This window comes from Leptonychotes weddellii, unplaced genomic scaffold (assembly GCF_054177405.1).
Source record: "Leptonychotes weddellii isolate Sample4059 unplaced genomic scaffold, ASM5417740v2 HiC_scaffold_512, whole genome shotgun sequence".
Lineage (NCBI taxonomy): Eukaryota > Metazoa > Chordata > Mammalia > Carnivora > Phocidae > Leptonychotes > Leptonychotes weddellii.
Window position 1 is genome coordinate 1,587 of NW_028018714.1, and position 21,832 is coordinate 23,418.

A 21,832-nucleotide genomic window follows, 5' to 3' on the forward strand; every position below is an offset into this window, starting at 1 on the left:
TACCACTGATGGCAAACTTAAATGGTTGCAGTTAAGATTGCAGACACATGTACCATCCAAGTGTTGTTGGTTGTGGTTATGTTGCATTAGTGATGCCTCCTTCCTAGAATGGACACTGGCACGAGAGCCAGGTAGTATAGAGGCAGATCCCTGCTTGACTTTCTCATCTGGCAAGTGGATCCCGTGACATGGACAGGCTGTTAGGGCTTCAGATATAATGGTGACTTAGTCTGCTCAAAATGTCATTTGAGAAGAAAAAAAAAGTTATTTGGAAGTCAGCACATGCGTACATTTCTGTAACTTCCTAGCTGTGATGTTCTTTAGTTGAAGTCTTAGAAGATAGCTTGTGAGTGCTGAAATGGCTGCTTTTCAGACTTGCTGTATTTTTTATTCCTAGGGATTCATCTACGCTCTTATCAACTGGAGGGAGTCAACTGGCTCGCCGAGTGCTTCCATGGTCAGAATGGCTGCATCCTGGGAGATGAGATGGGCCTGGGTAAGACCTGCCAGGTATGTTACTGTGGAGGGACCGCTGTTCACCTCCGCTGAAATACCTCTTCACAGCCTCTCACTATCTGTAGCTGCTCCCTACTAGTGTGGGTTTTTGTACTAGGAGGTGAAATGCCTAAACCTTTGTGAAGAGATTATGACCTTGGAATTGATTTTCCTAGTTATGGGGATGGTTTTAACTGTGTCACTTGACATAGGATTGCAATTAATGGGCAGGGTTTTTCTCTATGAAAATATATCTGTCTCCCTGGGATCAAATGGACTCTGCCCTCCTTAGCGATACTTCTGTTTAGTTAACTGGATCTATTTATCTCTCTTCCTCAGTGGGTGGTAGGGCTACTTCTCATTTCTGTGCTATGCTAGAGAAGTGCAGAGGAAGAATCCTGTCTTCCAAAATGCCTTGGTCATCTAGTGGGAGCACACAGTCTAGAGACCTGGAGAATCAGATGTGGCCTCCTTGGGCATTGAGATGGATTATTCTGGCAGGAGGATCACCAACATAGTCCTGTGTTGTCAGATGTCAGTGGAAGGCTTGGATCGATTGAAAGTCCGGACACAGACACTCCTTGGGTTAGTCACACAAGGTTTACTCATCTATAAGATACTAAAGAAAGTCAGTGCAGTCAGGATATACAGCAGAGGCCACTTGATCAGAAACCATGGACATATAAGTTTCCCCATACCAAAAAGTTTTTACCAGTGAATAGACAGAATGAGTGAAGGTCTCATTGATCCCTTTAGAGGCTCTTTTTCCCCCTGCAAGTCTGACCTGGCATACATAAACATCCAGTTGGAGCAGTTCTGCACATAGTTCTACAAATGTTCTGTCTGACCACGTGTTGGAGACTACTTTATATAAGTCACGTATACCTCATTGATCTAGGGGTTATTCGGAATACAAAATGACCTCTGAGTATGGTACCCTCAAGGACCTCATTTGTCACCTTCAGGTTTCTCAGGCAAATAAATCGGGTCCTCAGTTCATTCCTGAACTGAGAATTATGGAACTAGAACAAAGGTAAGTTTTCTGGATCTCTCTGGGAGCCAGGCTAAGAGATACTCAGATCATGTACAGAGCCCTCCCTGCAGTCTCCTTTGCTTTGCACATTGGAATCCCTCTGACTTCATTCAGAGCCAGCAAATTCCACTTGTCCTTTGTCTTTCTCCAGAGTGTTCATATAGCTCTACCTTAAGTGTCCTAAAACTATTATACCTCCAAATTCCATGTTGCTAAAATTTTGTTCAGAATTTTTGCATCTGTGTTCATGAAAGATACTTATCTGTAGTTTTCTTTTCTTATAATGTCTTTGGTTTTGGTTTTGTGGTAAAGATGGACTCAGAATGAATTGAGAAGTTTTTTTGTTTTTTGTTTTTTTTAAAGATTTTATTTTTTTTATTTATTCATGAGAGACAGAGAGAGAGACAGAGGCAGAGGGAGAAGCAGGCTCCCCGCGGAGCAGGGAGCCCGATGCGGGACTCGATCCCAGGACCCTGGGATCATGACCTGAGCCGAAGGCAGACGCTTAACCGACTGAGCCACCCAGGCGTCCCTGAATTGAGAAGTTTTTGTCCCCTTTGGTTTTCTAAAAGAATTTGTGTAAAATTGGCATTGTTTCTTCTGTAAATGTTTGGTAGAATTCACTAGTAAATCCAAATTAATTTTGTAGATACATGTAGTTTACCCTAACAAAAGATAAATTTTTCTCTCAATAGTATCCTCAGCAAAAGCTAAATAGAATGATTTTATTCCAGTATGTACTTATTGAGTGATTGCTCTGGTACAATCTGGGCTGGGAAGTGATGGATAGTTAAAAAAGGAAATTCTTTTTTTTTTTAAAGGAAATTATTTCCATTATAAAATTAATGTAATCTCGTTAAAAAATAACTGCCACCCTATAGCCACAACACTCTATCCATAAGCAACGAATAGCAGTGTGTTTTAAATGGTTGACATTATAGCGTTCATGTAGTTTGTATTTTATTAATCTAACTTTGTTACTGTAATTATCCATTTTATTATATCCTTCACAGTCATCTTCTGCTGGCTACATAATATTCCATCCAGAGAATTCATCATAACGTAAATATTCTGCAGATGAGGAATGGCCAGGTGTCCCCTCTTTTTGTGCTGTATTAACCTCCATGTGAATATCCTTGGGCATATAGCTTTTTCAGGATTTTGGATTGTATCTTTAGGATAGATTTTCTCAGAATGGTTCAGCATTTGGGGATGGGGGCTCCTCAAAATTTTGTTTTATGAAAGAGTGTGATTTTCTCTCTTTATCACAGAAACAAACTTTTCTAGTCAAAAGTACGTACAGCGATGTCCTAAAATATGCCTGTTTGGCTTTACAAAGATTTTTGTTTTATATGCTTACGAGGTGTTATTTATTGTTTGTTTTCTTCACTAGAATGTATGCTCCAGGAGAGCTAGGAGTTTTGTCTGTTTTGTTCACTATGATATACTTGATCTTAGAACAGTGCTTAGCAAAATAGAAGGCACTCTATAAATGCAGGCAGAAGGAAGGAAAACACTAAGGAAATGAGGGAGGAAATTAGGAAGGAAAACATCCTCCCTCTGGAGAGTGTGGCAAGCAGCGGAGACCACCACATAGTAGGTCATCTGTAGTCACATCTTGGATGTTCTTGCCTTATGTTTTCAGAGTTTTCTTGATCTTGTGCATTATTTGCACTGTTTTCATTTATTTCAGTTAATCTTTCCTGATTTTTTCCCTTTGCATCACAGGGTTCAATACATAAATACTGAGCACCACTGCTTGTGAACTATTGATGTAATTGAGTACCATAAATTCCTTTGGCAATTCTGTTTAGGCTTACATGATTTCACTTTAGGAATGGATGACTCTCCAGATGTGTGGAAGATTGTATGTTATTTTTTTGTTTGTGCTCCCTCCAAGGTCATGGCAACTTTGTGGTTGTTTCTCATGTGGAAATGTGATAAAAACTGCCTTCTTTTTGTGTGTTCCAGACTATTGCTCTCTTCATTTACTTGGCAGGAAGATTAAATGATGAAGGACCATTTCTGATTCTTTGCCCCTTGTCCGTTTTGAGCAACTGGAGAGAAGAGATGGAGAGGTATAGAGCAGATGTAGCTGCAATTTTGTTTTTTACATTGATTAAGATTTTTTTTTTTTTGGGTGGTATGTGAAATATGATAAAGCAACATATTGTCCCAATCAGTGATTTGATTTCTTCCAGACAACTCTGACCTGAGGCAATGTAGGTAGGAGAAAGAATCTGATGGGGGTAAGGTTCAATGGATGTTATTGTTACTATTTGGCAGTTTGAAGATCAGTACTCAGTAAATTTTGCTGAACTAAAGGAGAAACCATCTTTTTCACAGTGACATGGGAAGTAACCAACATGGAAAAAATAGTTTTCTCTTTAGAATTAGTACAGTGCCCTTGTAGATATTCATCCAGCCCTTCTGCCTTTTCACACAGGAACTTATTCATAGTTTTACCTTTACTCTAGATAAGATTCCAGAGGCCCAGGACTCTTTCTGGTTGCAGGACATCATGAAGTCTTCATGTCCTTGATCTTCCATGAAATGTACTTTTCCAGATCTGTACACCCTTCCCTTTGGCTCTGCATTGGTGTTCATCTACCTCTTTTCTTGGATTCAGATTTGCTCCAGGTCTTTCCTGTATAACGTATGCAGGTGACAAGGAGGAGAGAGCCCATCTACAGGAAGATCTAAAGCAAGAGTCACATTTTCATGTGCTGCTAACTACCTATGAGGTATCCATTTATTTCTCTATAGCAAGAACTCTTAACCTGGTACTGTAGAAGTTGTAGAATCCACTGGAATTAAATTTAACTTTTTTTGAGAGCATACATTTTTCTGGGAGAAAAGTCTACTTCCATTAGATTCTCAGAGAGGGACCATGACCAAAGGAAGTGAAGGACAGTTGTGTTCCAAATTAGTTGGCTATCTCTCCCTCTTTCCTGGTGCATCAAGGGTGAAGGTTCCCCAGGGAGGTGGCACTTGGCTGGTGAATAGGAGGAGGCAGGCAGGTAGGAGAAAGGGTTTTGTGGGCTGAAGCATTGTCTATTACTGTGGGATGGGAGTAGAGGATACTAAGTTCCAGTTTCATTTTTTTTTAATTATTTAAAAAAAATTTTTTATTATGTCATGTTAGTCACCATACAGCACATCATTAGTTTTTGATGTAGTGTTCCATGATTCATTGTTTGCTTATAACACCCAGTGCTCCATGCAATACGTGCCCTCCTTAATACCCATTCACCATGGTGGGGCGGGGGGGCGGGTCCAGTTTCATTTTAAGTTCCTATTCTTTAAGGGAAGACTCAGTCACTGTAAGCAAGACCTTCCACTTATTCGTGCCTATGTTTTTTCTCTGGGATAGCGCTACTTAAAAATTATGCTCAGAACTTTTTTTACTTAGTGAATGAATGAGACTTAACTCTTAAACTACAGGATTTAGCTAATAAGAAAGTAGTTTATAGTATCAGTTATGTTAATACTAGTTATAATGTATCTTTTTTCTTTTCAGATTTGCTTGAAAGATTCATCATTTCTAAAATCGTGAGTATGTTGCACTGCTTCAGAAACTGTTGAATATGTCATGAGAGCCGTGTCTTTACATTTTAGTACTTTGTCTCTTTCATCGTGTGTCTGGTACATCTTCCTGGTATGTCTTCCATGAGTCTTATTTACAGACAGGTGGCATGGCGGAATGCCTGCACTATAGCCCATTGCTCATTAGCTGTGTGTCCTTGGGTTACTTAACCTTAGTGAACCTCAGCGTCTTCATCTGTGAAATGAGGATAATTAAATCTCGCTTTGGATGGCTGTTGTGAGGATTAAATAAGGTGTACATGGTGGGTGGTTAATAAATATTAGACTCTTTTCATTGCAAATTGCATAGACATCTTTCAGGACTGCTGTTTGGAGATTTTACAATAATATAGGAGGTGAATTATTCGAGCCTTTTCCTAGAAATATCCTGAGTAGCAGTCAGTGCTATAAAATTCACTTGTTAGGAAGGGAGTTTTAAATATACTTTTAAGTAGTTAGCTTTCAGGCTCTCATATCAGCTCATGAAGTATAGGAAACCTAGATGTAATTCTTCATACTACCTGATACTAGGGGTGATATGTTACAGTATAGGGTTGGGACTACGGTTATAATGTAAATTAAACATTAGCCAGACTTTAGGTACATAAGAAAAGATGTGTTGACAGGATTTCATTCTCCGTAGAATGCATAGTTATGATGTGGTTAGGTGGGCATCTTTAATATTCAGAAACTTGTTTTCATAGTGCTTTATCAGTATTTTACATGTTATTTCTCATCCAGGTTCTTCTGAGTTGGATTTCTATTTTCATCTTTTTTTTTTTTTTTTTTTTAAGATTTTATTTATTTACTTGACAGAGAGAGAGAGAGCACAAGTAGGCAGAGTGGCAGGCAGATGGAGAGGGAGAAACAGGCTCTCCACTGAGCAGGGAGCCGGACGCGGGGCTCGATCCCAAGACCCCAGGATCACGACCTGAGCCAAAGGCAGCCGCCCAACGGACTGAGCCACCCAGGCGCCCCTGTTTTCATCTTATTTTGAGATACTAAAGGCCCAGACATAAATTTCATGACTTCCATCCCATATTTTGGTTCACTTAAGTTTCATTTAAGTGAGCACGTTATCTTACTCTTCTTAAGAAGAAAATATGCTTTCCCTCTATCTTTTTTTATTATTAATATCCAACTAATACTTGTTGAAGATCTTTTCTTTGGAAAAACACTGTTTGGGAGTTACCAGCAGTGCCAGGAAAGTAAACTCTAGAGCTCCCTAAGAAGATGTAGACTCCAGTAGAGGGAGAGGCAGTATTTGGATATCCGTAATACAAGGCAGAATGTGGGAAGTCTCAAAAGGCTAGAAGATTGGGACATAAATGTTTTTGGGTACTTAAATTATCCTACGTAATCTTCATGAAAACCCTAGTAGGCAGGTATTATTTATTGTTCATGTTTTGGAGGAGGAAAGTAACAGATTAGGTAACCCAGCCAAGGCTACATTGCTAATAATGGCAAAGCAGATATCCAAATATAGCATGCATTGCTGTGGAAACTTTAAGAGAGCTTCTCAGTAAACAAACAAACAAACAAACATACATACATACATCTGATACTAATTCCAGAAAAAAACAAAACAAAACAAACCCCAGGGACAGCTTCTCAAATTATCTAAGTGCACTGGAGTTTCACATTATTCATCAGAAATACAATCTTTTTATATTAAATCATCCATCTTAAGTCCATCCCATGTGAATTTAAGAACCTAAGTAATAAGGGGGCATTTATAATGTTGGCTAACAGTATGAACCCCAGGGGTACAGATTTATTGTTTTGATAGACGTGACAAGGTTATTTTGTGTATTACTAGATCACCACTGAGAAGAGCCAGAAAGGGTAATGCAATACCTGTCCTAAAGAGGTTTTGTGGGGAATTAAGATGGTGTACATACCAATATGAAAAATACGAAAAATTTTTTTTGATAACAGACCTATGAAATCTTCAGGTCGAGAGGGTTAGAAGTTCCCTCATCCCACTCTCCATTCAGTGCTGAAATTCACTCCACCTCTTCCCCTCCAGGGGGCATCCTTTGGTGTACTTTGGTGTTCTTTGATGAGTGATTTGACCTCCTTCCTTTCACCGAGCCCACATCCATCTCCCTGTAGGCTGCTTCACTGATAAGCTTTTACCGTGTGCTTGCTCTTTGTAAGACTTTAATACCCAGTTCTTCACAAGGAAATAGGACCTAAATTGTTTTGAATGCTGATTCGAACAGGCCAGGTGCTATTTTATGGCCACTTAGCCACCTTATCTCATGACCACTGTCCAACACCAGTTGGACAGTTACTCCTTGTAATCCTTAAATGAATCTCCTCCAAGTGCTACCCAGAAGGAATGATCCCAGTTCCTACTCTCTTTGGACCCCCAGTTCTCCCTCCATCTGCATCGCTCTCAATAGGTAGATGGTACTAGGTTTCTGTTTCTGCACCTGTTTTCTGGATTTTCTCTGTAGCCTCAGAGGAAGAGGGCATCTTCCTTGTAAGGCCAACATCTGCTGAAGATCTTTCTCTAATTTTTGAGTGATTTTTATTTCCCTACCCACTATCTTTCCAGTGTATCTTCCTTGTATATACATTTAGTTTTTTAAGTATAAGAACAATGTAATAAGCACCTAGATGGCTCAGTTGGTTAAGCATCTGCCTTTGGCTCAGCATGATCTCAGGGTCCTGGGATCGAGCCCCACATCAGGCTCTCTGCTCAGTGGGGAGTCTGCTTCTCCCACTTTCTTCCTTCCCTCTCGTGCTCTCTCTCTGTCTCAAATCTTAAGAAAAAAAAAAAGAACAATGTAATGAGATTACAGAATGTTTGCAAACAAAATAAAAATTGAGGGGCGCCTGGGTGGCTCAGTCGTTAAGCGTCTGCCTTCGGCTCAGGTCATGATCCCAGGGTCCTGGAATCGAGCCCCACATTGGGCTCCCTGCTCCACGGGAAGCCTGCTTCTCCCTCTCCCACTCTTCATGCTTGTGTTCCTGCTCTTGCTATCTCTCTTTCTCTGTTAAATAAGTAAATTAAAAAAAAAAAAAAAACTTCAAAATAAAAATTTAAAAAATCTTATCACTTTCACTTTGTTATCTCTTGCATGGTTTCTCATTTCTGAGAGGATACATAATATTTATATATTTTTTAGTTACCATGGGCCTTCTTATTGTAAGATAATCATCATAGTACTCAAAATGCTGAATAATATTACATCATGTATAATTGGACTTATTTATTTTCAGCTTTTTGCTACTTTAAATAATGCAGCTTGGAACATATTCATACATAACATATTTTTCCATATTTCGAATTTTTTGTGCTCTAGCAACAGCCACCAGTGACTTCCATGGTATATCGAAAGGATGTATCTTCCCGAACGTCTATAACATTTGATCTTGCTCACTGCTTTCCCATTTTTAAATCTAAAACACTTTTTAAGCTACTGTGACACCATTTTCTCTTGATTTTTCTTCTGGGTTTAAATCTCAGCTCTACCTCATTCTAGCTTTATGACCTTGACCCAGTCACCTAATCTTTCTGAGCTTTAGTCTCCTTGGTGGTAAAATGAGCAGAATAATGTCTACTCACCATGTTCTCTTGGATTAAATAACAGACATAAAGCCCCAACCAAGCGCAGGATCTGGCACATAGTAGGTGGTCATAAATGTTTCCTTTTGCTTTTTTGTCTCTAGCTCCTTCCTTTCTGCCTTTATGCACAGATCTTTCCCATCTTGGAAAACAAATTCCCTTAAACTTAGTACCTTATCCAGATGTTGTCTTTTGTACATGGCAGGCTTTCAGATAAGAAGGTAATTTGAGGGTGCCTGGGTTGCATCCGACTCTTGATTTCGGTTCAGGTCATGATCTCAGGGTTGTGAGATCGAGCTCTGTGTGGGGCTCCATGCTCAGTGGGAAGTGTGCTTGAGATTCTTTCTCTCTGCCCTTCCCTCCACTCATGTGTGTGCTCTCTCTCAAATAAATAAATAAATAAATCTTAAGAAAAAAAGGCAATTTGAGTGTGTTTCTAATAGAATGGGCTTAATATTAGTCTTTCCAACACTAGTGCCGGTTGTATGGTAAGAGTTTTTGGCTATGAGATACATGCTTGGGTTACACAAAACTGAAAGCTTGGACTTTTCTCTCACAGCTTCCCTTGGAGTGTTCTTGTTGTGGACGAAGCTCACAGGTTGAAAAACCAAAGCTCCTTGCTGCATAAGACACTTTCAGAGGTAAACTCACAGGATAGTCTTAGTTTTTGTATGACTTCCTTTAAAAAAAATACTATCTTGGGCCTGTATAGAGTTAAGTTGAAACATTTTTTTAGTCAGATTTCTATAGGGCTAAATAAACATTTTGTGAGTGACAGAGGTAGTACTTAATATGGCCTAACTTCTTCCTCTCGTCTTTTACGTAAAAGATAACATTTACTGAAATCTGGGTATCGAATAATAAGACACTACCTCAATAAAATACATTGTATTTTTGGAAATGTTTCAACTCTCTTTTGATCTTCAGAGGGGTAATTCTTTAAAAATAATCTTCTTATAACTCTTCTGTCTGCAATAGCAGATACATCTGACATATTTTACCCTTCCCCCCCATTTACCTTTTTTAAGGATTTGATAGTTCACATGGAGTAATGAAGAGACCATTGCATGCCACTGACTATTAGCTCTGGTCTCTCTTGTCTTTGTCATACTTTTGAGTGTGATACCCTTGATCTCATTCCCTTCTCTTGATCTCTGGCACCATTGTGGCACAGTGAGAAATGAGAAATGTCAGTGTAGCCCTAGATTTGCCCTCTTTTCTGAGGAGCCAGTGGAACAGCTTGTGAGTAAGAAGTGCCCTTCTCCTTGCTGACCTTACAAATGAGACCACATATGAGAATTCCTGTGGCCATCACTGAAGTTTGGTCCCTGTCCTATAACATCATGTCCTATAACAAATGAGTTAGTAAATTTAGAGGTGATTTGCAGGAAAGTCTTAGGTCTGAATTCTCTATTTACTGGCTAAAAGTTGTAGTTTTTAGCATTTTAATGCAGCTATGGTCACTGTCCATTATTAGTCCAGTCTCAAAGATTGCTATACCCTGGAGGGCCCCCTCCACTCTATGATGTCTTTTGCCTCTTTTAGGGACTCTTAACAGTATCTTTTTCCCAAGAGGTTGTCATATTCTGGCACCTAACCCTAAACTACCATGCCAGTTTACTAATGGATAATGGGAGAAGAGAAGCAGGTGTAGTAAAGGAACCCCAGGGTTTGGAGTGGCTAAGTTCTGTTGCGGGTCCCAGAGTCTATCCTTGTTATTCATAAGGAAACTAAGTCTCAGAGGGATTATGTGAGGAATTTCTGTGTCATCTAAGCATGAACTGGGGTTTGAATTGCAGACAACTTGTTGGTTGGAAAGAAATGTATTTATTGATAGAGGTGGGGAAAAGGGTAGTACCTTTTTTTCCCCTTTATAATATTGTTTTCAGCTTGTTTGTAAAAGTTGGAAGCAATTTGTAGTGAAACATAGGGAGTTGGTTATGCAGTTCACAAAGTAAGTATAGTACCTTGACAAAGTAAGGCTGCCATGAAAAATTATGTAGAAGAATATTTAACAACGTGGGAAATGTTTGCAAAGTATCGTACACAAAAAGAAGTTTTAAAAATACTGTATACAAAGAGATTGTCACTTGATTTTTTTTCACCCAGTTATAAGTTTTGATACTAAATGGACACTACTGTGAATAAATACATTAGCTCATGTGACCGTATAAGTTGACTGTAGTGACCAACAATCCTGGTTATCTTTTTGACTTCATATTCTTTGGTCACCCCAGCTCTTTGCTTGGTGAACACATTGTAAAAAGGTGAATTGGCTGTTGAAAGCATTTATTTCTGACCAGTTCCCATACTTAAATTCTGTGAAAACATTGCCCTATCAGCAGAGCAGGCATGAGTGGGTGGACATTGATTAAACAATTTAAAAGAAAACAAAAAAAGGAGATTGCAAAAAAAATAGTAATATATCATTTTCAAATCAGTTTTAATTGTGTCATTGCATCTGTTACCTTTTCTGACTACGAAATCAGTATCTTCTTATGACCCCCTCCAAATCAAAATATAGAAACACAAGAATAAACATAAAAACCATCAATAATCTTATTCCCGTGCATACATTAACATTTGGTATATCAGCTGCCATATCCTTTGCTGTGCGGGTGAATACCCAAACACATAAATATGCATATATATTATTTTAGAAACCAAAATATAGTGCATTTTTATATTTAAAATAAGGTGTGTGTATGTATACATATGTGTATATATGTATCATACTGTATTTCAGTATTTCAAATAACATACATGGGATATGGCTTTCCGTTTTTGCTGCATTCTTTAACTCAAATGGCATTAGTTCTTATTAATGTCAGTTTAGAGGTTGCCCTTCGCGTAACCTAATATCTGTTACTGTCTTTCCTAACCTTTTATTTCATTAGTCTCTTATTCTTCTTGTTCTTACTTGTTGCTCAAAATTTAAAGAATTTCTTTCATTTTGGGCTGTATAAGGCCCAGAAACATCCAGAAGTCTTGATGTTTTGGGTGTGATACACCCTAAAGTTGTACATTCTTTTAGTGTAGATCTTCTTGCTTCTTGCTTATAGTGGTGGGGCTGATGCTATAGCTTTTTCAAACTGCTTGAGTAGATACCATGTGCCTCTGATGCCTCAGTAGACTCACCCATGTGGGTAATAAATACAGCTTGAATCCCCACTAAGATTGAGTAACAATAACCATATCAAATACTCATGTAGTCCTTCAGAGTTCACACAGTGATTTTACTTAACCTCCTTGTAACAGTATCTCCTTCACAGGATATTTGTCCCCTTCTTACAACTGAAGAGGTATTATTTCCTACATCAAATCTCTAGTATACAGCTTGAACCGAGTCTTCTGGTTTCATGTCCTTGTGGTCATCCCATTAAATTATGCCCCTCTTTGTACAGGTAAAGGTTGTGATGGGGAACTTGGTCTTGCTTTCCAAGGTTATAGATTTTTTACTTTACTTATTTATGTATTTGAGTTCTCAGTAGTCTTCAATCTCCTGTTGACCGGAACTCCCATCCAGAACAGCCTCCAAGAGCTCTACTCTCTCCTCAGTTTTGTGGAGCCTGATCTCTTTCCCAAGGAGCAGGTGGGAGATTTTGTTCAGCATTACCAGGATGTTGAGAAGGAGTCTGAGTCAGGCAAGTTCCCTTCCTTGAAATCATGCCAAGAAGTCTGGGCCCAGAAACTTCCCTGGTGTATAACAGATATGGGGTTATAGGTAGAAAAGAAAGAGAATTGATAACTGGAGGGCACCTTCTAGGGAGATAAAGAGCCACACAAAGCTGAGGTGATGCTAGATCCCTCAGGTTGTTCCCAGTTGTCTGCTATTCGTGATTCTCATTTGTTATACAATTCTACAATAGGACTTAATGGATCATTTTTGGAAGAAGTAGAAAGAATCTGCTTCTCCCCCGCCCCCTCCCCCCACCACGTAACTTATATAATATACTTTTGTAACTGGTTAACTTTCTGTGCTATTTCCTGAGGCAGAAACGTATGTGGGTACTATAGTCCCAAACCACTCCTCAACATTCCACACATGGCACTGGTGTTTCTGTCAACAGTGCACCAAAACCAAGAGTCTGGGATGAGTCAGTGGTGGGAGCAAAGGAGGGGAGCCATCCTCCTTTATACAGCTGCCAGTTGCAGTCTTCTTCCTTCTGCACCTTTGCCCCACTGCCTTGTAGAATAACCTGTCTATCCCCATACTGTTATCCCAGGATGATGGTTCAAAATAAGTGCTAGGCATGCCGACTAGTGGGGATATGTATACTAGGTGAGTATGAGTTGGAAGGGCTTCTCACAGCAAAAATGCCCATACCATAAGCTGAAGATTACCAGGGGAACCTCCTCTGATTGCCTCCATATTTAGGGTTGCCAGATAAAATATATGACACCCAGTCAGATACTACATGGGACGTACTCCTATTACAAAATTATTTGTTGCTTATGTGGAATTTATATTTCACTGCATTCTTGTATTTTTATTTGCTGTACCTGGCAACCTAACACGCAGTGGAATTCCAGTTCAGGCTAGTTTTTGAAGTTCATGATACCTGGGGAAGGAACAAGGGAGTTGAACTGAAAAGAACTGAGTTTGAATAATAGCAACATTACCCTCCAGCTGTGTGACTTTGGATAAAGTGTGCTTAACTTAGCTATGAAAATGGGGACAATATTACTTGGCCCTCTACTTCTGAGCTGCTATGCTGGTTAATCAGATTAAGTGCAGAAGTATCCTGGAAATAGTAAAACTCCATGCAAATGAGATTATTAATAAAAATCCAGTTCTTTGAAGTGTTCCTAGTTCTTGAGTTGAGAGCCAGTAACAATTTCAGAAGGAGTTGGGAAAAAGAACCCAATGAAGGAAGAAACATGGTTGGCCCTTCAACCAGGGGTTAGGGGTGTTGACGGCCCACACACAGTCAAAAATCTGCTATAACTTTTGACTTCCCAAACTTAACTACTAATAGCCTGCTGTTGACTGGATGCCTTACTGGTAATGTAAACAGTCAATGACCACATATTTTGTGTGTTAGATGTGTTATGCTGTATTCTTGACAGTCAAGGGGCCAGAGGAAAGAAAATGTTAGGAAAATCCTAAGGAAGAGAAAATACACTTACAGTACTATATTTATTAAAAAAAAAAAAGAATCTGCATTTAAGTCAACCTGCGCAGTTCAAACCCATGTTGTTCAAGGTTCACCTGTACTGTGAAAAATAACCATACTGGTCTAGCATGTGTAACTGGCATGAAAATTTCATCCTACTCTTCTTGTGTTGTTGGTTTGTTTTTGTTTTTGTTTTTCTTACACAGCAAGTGAACTACACAAACTCTTGCAGCCATTTCTGTTGAGGCGGGTGAAAGCTGAGGTAGCTACAGAACTTCCCAAGAAGACAGAGGTAGTGATATACCACGGCATGTCAGCATTGCAGAAAAAATACTACAAGGCCATTTTGATGAAAGACCTAGGTAATCAGAGGGCACTTGACTGCTTAGAAACTAAATGAGGATGTGATTTTATTATTATCCCAGGATGATTGTTCAAAATAAATGCTAGGCATGCCTACTAGTGGGTATATGTGTACTAGGTGAGTAAATATCTTATTATCACACTTGCTTTGTATAGTAATATGGGATGGAATTTTGTATCCTGAATAATGTTCAGGTCAGCCACAGTGAAACCATGCGGGGTATCTTTACTGTAATGCAGACTTTATTGGTTGTTGCACTTGTGAAATTTCCTTTTCTCTCCCCCTGTCCCCCACCAGTTGTCCTTACTGCATAGAGGTTAGTTAAGCAAACACTTCTAGGTATGCCAGTCATGCCTTTCATCTTTCCACCCTGTCAGATATTTAACACATTGCAAAGCTTTTTTGTTGGACTGCGTTCACTGAGAGGAATTAGGAGTGGGAACAGAGAGAGAGGAGTAGAACAGTCTGTCACTTTGTGTTATTTTATCCCTTGGCTCCACAACAGTAGTTAAAGAAGGGAATTTAGAATTGTGCAAAAGTAACAACATACTCCTGAGTTCATTTTATAGTTAGGCTTCCTTAAAACAAAGTGATAGTTAAGAAAACTTCATGTGGATATGCTGTTAATTCTTAATGCAATTCAGTGAAATTTAGGAGGTTAATATAGGTTTGAGAGATATATTACTGAATAAGTAAGGTTAACTTAGAGTTTTTGTTTGGTTTTTTTGTTTTTGTTCAGTAGTCCATATCTCTCTCTCTGTCTTTCTCTGTTGCTGTTTTCAGATGCATTTGAAAATGAGATGGCAAAGAAAGTTAAACTTCAGAACGTCTTGTCCCAGCTTCGAAAGTGTGTGGATCACCCATATCTGTTTGATGGTGAGACAATGCCCTTTTTTCTCACGTTGCTTTTCATGAACATTTCTGTGGCCAACATCATCACAGAATTCTTCAAAAGAATTGCCTGTATTTACTGTCTAGTTTGTTCCTCCATTTTCTTTTGTTAATTTTTTCCTGTTGATGTAATCTAATATATCGTTCATATTCAACTTTTTTCAGTTGTTCCCTTAATGTCCCTTATGGCTTTTTGACTTTCTTCTTTTAAAATTCAAAGTCGAGTCATAGATCTGAATTATATTTGTCTGTCTCTTTATTCTCCTATAATCCAGAAACATTCCTCAGCTTTTTTGTTTGTTTGGTTGGTTTTTTTTTTTTTTTTTGGTCTTGCCTGAAATTACAGTTTTGAAGAATCTCAGTGCTGGTTGTTTTATGGGTTGTCTCATAATCTGGATTTAGGGATCATTTCTTTGTGATTAGATGTCCCATTGTCTTTTTTTTTTTTTAAGTGGGCTCCATGCTGGACTGGGCATGGAGCCCAAATGCAGGGCTTGAACTCACGACCCTGAGATCAAGACCTGAGCTGAGATCAGGAGTCAGATGCTCAACCTTGACTGAGCCATCCTAGATGTCCCATTGTCTTAAACCCATTCCGCTGTCGGCCTTTCATTACCGCCCTTCAACTTTGCAAGTTTACCAGTGATCTCCGGTGGTTGTCAGTTCACATTTTAATTAACCTCTCAAAACCTTTGACACAGTTGATCACTTCTTTCTTGAAACACTTTCTTCCTTTGGCTCCTGGAACAGCGCTTTCTCTTGCATCTCCATTTCCCTACCTCTGCTCTTTCTCAGCCTCCTTTGCTGCTTCCCCTCCATCTTAGAGATGTCTGCAAATTTCCCTCTAAGTGCTGCTTTAGCTAAATACCGCACATTTCAATATGTAGTATTTTCATTTTAATTCAAACAAGGGCTTTTTTGATTCACTCTAATAGGTAGCCTTTGGGACACTTCTAGGACTTATGTGGCCATGGGGGCACTGGAATGGGTAGGATCAGTGTGGAGGATTTGCTGGTGTCATTTTAAGGGCGTATTTGCAAGTAGCACTATGAATTGTTTTAAATGTCACAGAATATTAATTAAGTGCATTTCAGAATCTTTTCTTAAGGCAGGGGGCATTGGGAACATGGAGATTTTGAAAGAAGCCCTCTGGGTTATTCTGACTGCCATTCCCCGCCTTGAGAATTACTCATTTATACATCTAAGCGTTATTTCTTGATTTGTTTTCCTGAGTGAGAGTCTCAGATTTTCAGTTCTCTGGCCGTTAGCATGTCCTTGTGCCTCCCTTTCCTAAAGAGTGGGCTTGTTCCTTGGATGGACATTTATTAACCATGTTGGGGGTGTTAGGCTCTGTGATTGATGTTAAGCAGCACCAAGATTATCATACAAACAAATAATTATAAAACGTCTCAAAGAGAGATGAGACTTGGGCCCATTTTCAGTTAGAAGGAGCTTAGCCTCTTGCTTAGCCTCACTATCAGCTTCTCTACTTAAGAAGTCTGCCATGACCAGGGGACACTTCATTGGGAATAGGTTCCTTATTTTTCAGGTGTGGAACCAGAGCCTTTTGAAATTGGAGACCACCTGATTGAGGCCAGTGGGAAACTTCATCTACTGGATAAGCTGCTTGCATTCCTGTATTCCAGGTAGGTGGTCAGTTTACATTTTCTGCTCTGAGCTGGTAATTTTTAAAACCAGATGATTCACTGACTTCTTTCTTTCTTTCCTTCTTTCTTTCTTTTTTTTTAAAAGATTTTATTTATTTATTTGAGAGAGAGAGATAGCAAGAGAGAGCATGAGTGGGGGGTGGGGGGAGAAGCAGGTTCCTCCCTGAGCAGGGAGCCCAATGCGGGGTTTGATCCCAGGACTCCAGGATCATGACCTGAGCCAAAGGTAGACGCTTAACCAACTGAGTCACACAGGCTCCCCAATTCACTGATTTCTTGAGACTAATTCCAAGTTTTCTTTTTTTCAAGACCTTGATTCTGGTTCCACCTTCTCTGCAACTACACCTACACCCCATTGCATCCCATCCCATCCCCTCCATAATCATCCTTCCCTTTCCTGAATTCCTGCAGCACCTAGGATCCTAATCCAGCACTTGGTAATGCACTGCCTTAATCTGCTCTCTGTTTAATTGATGTGCAGTAATCTTACTACTCCAGCTGTATTGTTTAGTTCCACAGACAGAGATATCATCAAACATTTATTTTTTAATTGCCTGCTGGTACCTTGCAGAATTGGCACTTAATGAGGGCTTAGTAAATATGCACCTTTGTTAACCCCTGTAGGGTTTGGTTCAGAGAGAATTTGCAGGACTCTTTCCCAGAGACATGGCCTGGGTAGCTGAAGACCAAGTCACTCTTGGAGCCTTAAAAGGTTCAGCTAAGTGTTCAGTGGCCTGGTATCCAGCCTCTACCTGATCCTCCTGGACCCCAGAGGGACAGAGAAGTCTAGAAAAAGCCCAGCTTCCTAAGAGTCTCAAAGTTGTCCCTTTGGGACAACTGTCCCAAGTGAGCCTGAACTAACCATAAAACCTCAGGTTTGGCAAAACCACCCAACATTAGGAAGGTGCAAACCAAATAATTGCATGTCTTCATGTATTTTATTGGCTCTGATATATCTAGTATAAGTGTGTTAGAGGTAGAGGAGGACCCATAAACATTTTCTGTCCAACCTTTTCATTTCACAGGTGATGAAACAGGCCCAGAGTGGTCATGTGACCTGTCTAAAGTCACACAGCCAGCAAATGACAGAGATGGGATTAGAATTGAGGTCCTCAAGTTCAATGCCTTTTCCACACGTTTGGGGCTAGTCTTGAAGGAGTTCTTCATGATTGTTCCTTTACACACATCGCAAGCTCAGATTAAATTAGTTTTCCTAACAAGACTTTTGTTTTGACAGTGTCATATTTCTTTTCTTTGTGAAAACTTAAAGTAATACCTGATAACATGGGACTGTAGGCTCATCTTCATTCTTGACTTAATTCGTTTTGCCTCCTCCTTTCCCTTCCTCTCCCTATACATAAGTTTTTTAATGTGTCCTATGGGATATGAGATGCCACCTGCCCCTTCTCTAAAGTAAAGTGATACTTCTCAGACTTTTCAGCCAATACAGCTGTAGATGAGAGGATAGTGATTTTACACCTGCAAGCAGAGAATGGCTATAGATGGCTGATGACAAGTTCTTCAGGATTTCCAGTTGGGTTTTGTGCGTTTGACTTTTACATTTTATTCTTCACATACCTTTATTTATTTAGCTGTTCGAATGAAAGCGTTTATTTCTTTCCATTAAATTGGAATGTAAATTGACATTCCAGAAAGACGTGCTTTGGTTATCCTGGGGCTTTTTGTACCCCCTGGTGCATTTGCTCCTGGGAGTATCTATAGTTTGAGAACTTCAGCTCTGCAGAATATGGCTACGTGTGGAGTTATTTATGTGGAACTTTTAGCATTTCTGAGGAAGTCTCTGTAAATGATTATGGTATTTGTATTTCTGCTTCGGTATTTCATTTATTTATAAACTTGTATTCTTTGGTAAGTTTCCCTCAGGGAAACGTAAGAGTTGGTAGCCTTTCCTTTTCTCTTTCTTGCCAGGGGCCATCGAGTTTTACTTTTCTCCCAGATGACCCAGATGTTGGATATTCTCCAAGACTACATGGACTATAGAGGTGACGTTCCTTGGCCACTACATTGCTTAAGCCTTTTCTAGACTTAACAGTCTAGTAGGTCCATGAAGAGTAATCTGGGGGGTGGGGATGTTACAGAGGAAAGCAGTGAAAGAACATTATTCTGAACCAAAGGAAGATTGAAAGTAAGGAGAGAGATGTGTTACACAAGGATTGATAGCCGGGTGGAGACACATGGGCAGAAATAAGCACACACATTCCCACTGGCGATGTGATTTAAAATTGTGGATACTGGAAAAAAAATCCGAGTTGCAGAAATGTTGAGTGTTTTTGAAAATGTTTGCTAAAAAACGAGCTTTCGGTGTCTTGCAATACTCAATTCAACTGTTGAGCACTTACTCAGGATCAGTAGAAAAGATGAAATTATAGAGATCCCATGTATCAACCAAGGGAAAGGAATGTTTTTTCTATATAAACAATAGGGAATGTAAGTTATTACCTGGGGATTCTGTTTAATATATAATAAAATGTATGTGGGATGATGGGAAAAGGCTGTAACACTGACTGATCTTGAAATCAGTGGTGAGGGAGCATCAGCTTCAGACCTTACTGTTTAAAATACGAATTCAGAGTAGGTCTCTCAGAGCCACTCGATGCCCCCTAAGTACTACAGTACAGTACCTGGTCCATTGGACACTTGTAGAAAATGCCATTGGCATGTTGGGGGATCCCCAGATTCACAAACAGGGCTTGAGCATATAATTCCCTTTCCCGACAGGGGTCTGTGGTGATGGGTGAACCTGAAGCTTCATTGAAAGGCAGCTGCTGGGCCATTGGGCAGGCTCACTCACCAGCTCCTCAGTGCTTGTCTTACTGCTTGCATTAGTAAGAATTCTGTCGCGGCAGAATTGGAAACTACCACACAGTGTGGTTCACAGTGTGCTTCGGGGTTGGGATAGTCAGAATTGACTATTAACTCCACAAACGCCAAATACATCAACTGCATGTATTTAAAAATCCCAGAGAGGTATATTATGTTGAGTTCTTGTGTAAAACAATGAAATGTCACCTAAATTTAGATTTTTCCCATGGGATTTGCTTCAAGTAGAGGCATACCTGTATACAAAAAGGGACAAAATTAGCATTTGGTTTTGAGCCGACAGAGTTTTATTCCTCAAAGAATATGTGAAAGGGTTTCTGTGTCTGTTTTCTTTCTGTGTGTGAAGGGTACAGCTACGAGCGTGTGGATGGGTCTGTGAGAGGAGAAGAGAGACACCTGGCCATTAAGAACTTCGGACAGCAGCCCGTTTTTATTTTTCTCCTGAGTACCAGGGCAGGTAGGCCACACAGGCATTGCCTAAAGCAGACAGATAAGGGGGGGGATACAGTACTTTTACATCCCGACCACTAGTATGCTTTCCCCTAAGTCTCTGAAAGGTGAGGTCATTACCAAGGAACATAAAAAAGGGCAATTGAGGGAGTTGCCATAAGTTAATCAAAGTATTGGACTCCTAGCATGGGGTTGTTTCCCATCCAGGTTATCTAAGCTGCCAGCTCAGAGAAGTAAGGCTGAAAGCAGGGCTTGTTGGAAAGGAATTTGATTCTGCTTTAACCACTGACCTGGGGTTGTCCTGGAAGATGTCTGTAATCGCACGGAAAGTTTTACTCACATTCAGTAGAGAACACTCTCCTTCCCAGCTGTGACGTTAGGAAGTAAGATAACAACCTGTCTGCTACTTATCCCTCCTCCTCAAGTAGCTCTGGAATAGTGCTGTAAAAGCTTAATAAAAATCTCTTTTTTTAAAAAGTTGTGATTATAATGAAATTGCCGGCTCTTTAGAATTATTTTTAACGTTATCTTTATGAGTTAAGTCATAAATATTTTATGTGATATTTATAATGTTTTACCAGTTAAACACTGCTTTTATAGACACTTTAGCCATTTGAAATCAGTTCTCGGAGATGAAATTATTCTTACGTCATGGAGCAAGCCGACCTTAAATTAGTGTTGAACTTCTAGAATCTTAGTTTCATTATCTTATTTTTTGTGGACCTAATCTTTTTTCTTTTTTAAGATTTTTATTTATTTATTTGAGACAGAGTGTGAGCAAGAGAGAGAGCACAAACAGGGGGAGGGGCAGAGGGAGAAGGAGAAGCAGACTCCCTGCTGAGCAGGGAGCCCGATGTGGGGCTCCATCCCAGGACCCTGAGATCATGACCTGAGCCAACGGCAGACGCTTAACCAATTGAGCCATCCATGTGCCCTGTAGACCTAATTTTGATGCAATAGATGCAGGAACACTAAAGGGATTTGTATCCTCTATTAAGGAGAGATCAATATTTGTATAAAGAAAAAGTTCCATCTTAGAAAGCATTTATTAAGTGTCTCATACTGTAAGGGTACATAAAAGATGTGTTAGGTAGAGTCCTTGACCATGAGATTGTCTCACCTGTGTATGTCTCATCTCTGTATTACAGAGGTATAATCAGATTCATTTGGCTTCGCTTCCTTCCATTATCATAGACTGCACCCTGAATCAGCCATTTATTCACGTTCTCTCTTGTCTCAGAGATGGTTTTAGGAGACACTGGAAGGATCAGGGCAAATGCATCTTCAGTGTTGGAAAACAGCTCTATTTTTGCATTACTGATTTCATCATCATTTTTTTTTTTTGTCATCAGATTGTTCTAGCTTTATTTTTTTTTTAATTTTTTATTGTTGTGTTAATCCCCATACATTACATCATTAGTTTTTGATGTGGTGTTCCATGATTCATTGTTTGTGTATAACACCCAGTGCTCCATGCAGTATGTGCCCTCCTTAATACCCATCACCGGGCTAACCCATCCTCCCACCCCCCTCCCCTCTAGAACCCTCAGTTTGTTTTTCAGAGGCCATCGTCTCTCATGGTTCATCTCCCCCTCCACTTTCCCCCACTTCATTCTTCCCCTCCTGCTATCTTTTTTTTTTTTTCTTAATGTATATTGCATTATTTGTTTCAGAGGTACAGATCTGTGATTCAACAGTCTTGCACAATTCACAGCGCTCACCATAGCACATACCCTCCCCAATGTCTATCACCCAGCCATCCCATCCCTCCCACCCCGCACCACTCCAGCAACCCTCAGTTTGTTTCCTGAG

At 39.8% G+C, this 21,832-nt stretch overlaps 1 protein-coding gene across 4 annotated transcripts; it reads left to right on the top strand.

Moving 5' to 3' along the window:
• Positions 1–371: 371 nt before the first annotated feature.
• On the top strand, positions 372–21,378 carry LOC102726164 (ATP-dependent chromatin remodeler CHD1L). Of its 4 annotated transcripts, none has more exons than XM_081811016.1 (11): positions 372–510; positions 3,500–3,606; positions 4,158–4,272; positions 5,049–5,080; positions 9,250–9,331; positions 12,163–12,338; positions 14,018–14,169; positions 14,955–15,047; positions 16,612–16,708; positions 18,659–18,732; positions 19,917–21,318. In XM_081811016.1, the coding sequence occupies exons 1-11, from the start codon at positions 487–489 to the stop codon at positions 20,099–20,101; spliced, it is 1,137 nt and encodes a 378-aa protein (XP_081667142.1). In that variant the 5' UTR covers positions 372–486; the 3' UTR covers positions 20,102–21,318. The 4 variants fall into 4 exon arrangements, with proteins under 4 accessions (XP_081667142.1, XP_081667143.1, XP_081667144.1 ...); XM_081811017.1 differs by having other exon boundaries at positions 12,172–12,338; positions 19,917–21,317; XM_081811018.1 differs by lacking the exon at positions 3,500–3,606 and having other exon boundaries at positions 379–510; positions 19,917–21,378.
• Positions 21,379–21,832: the final 454 nt, after the last annotated feature.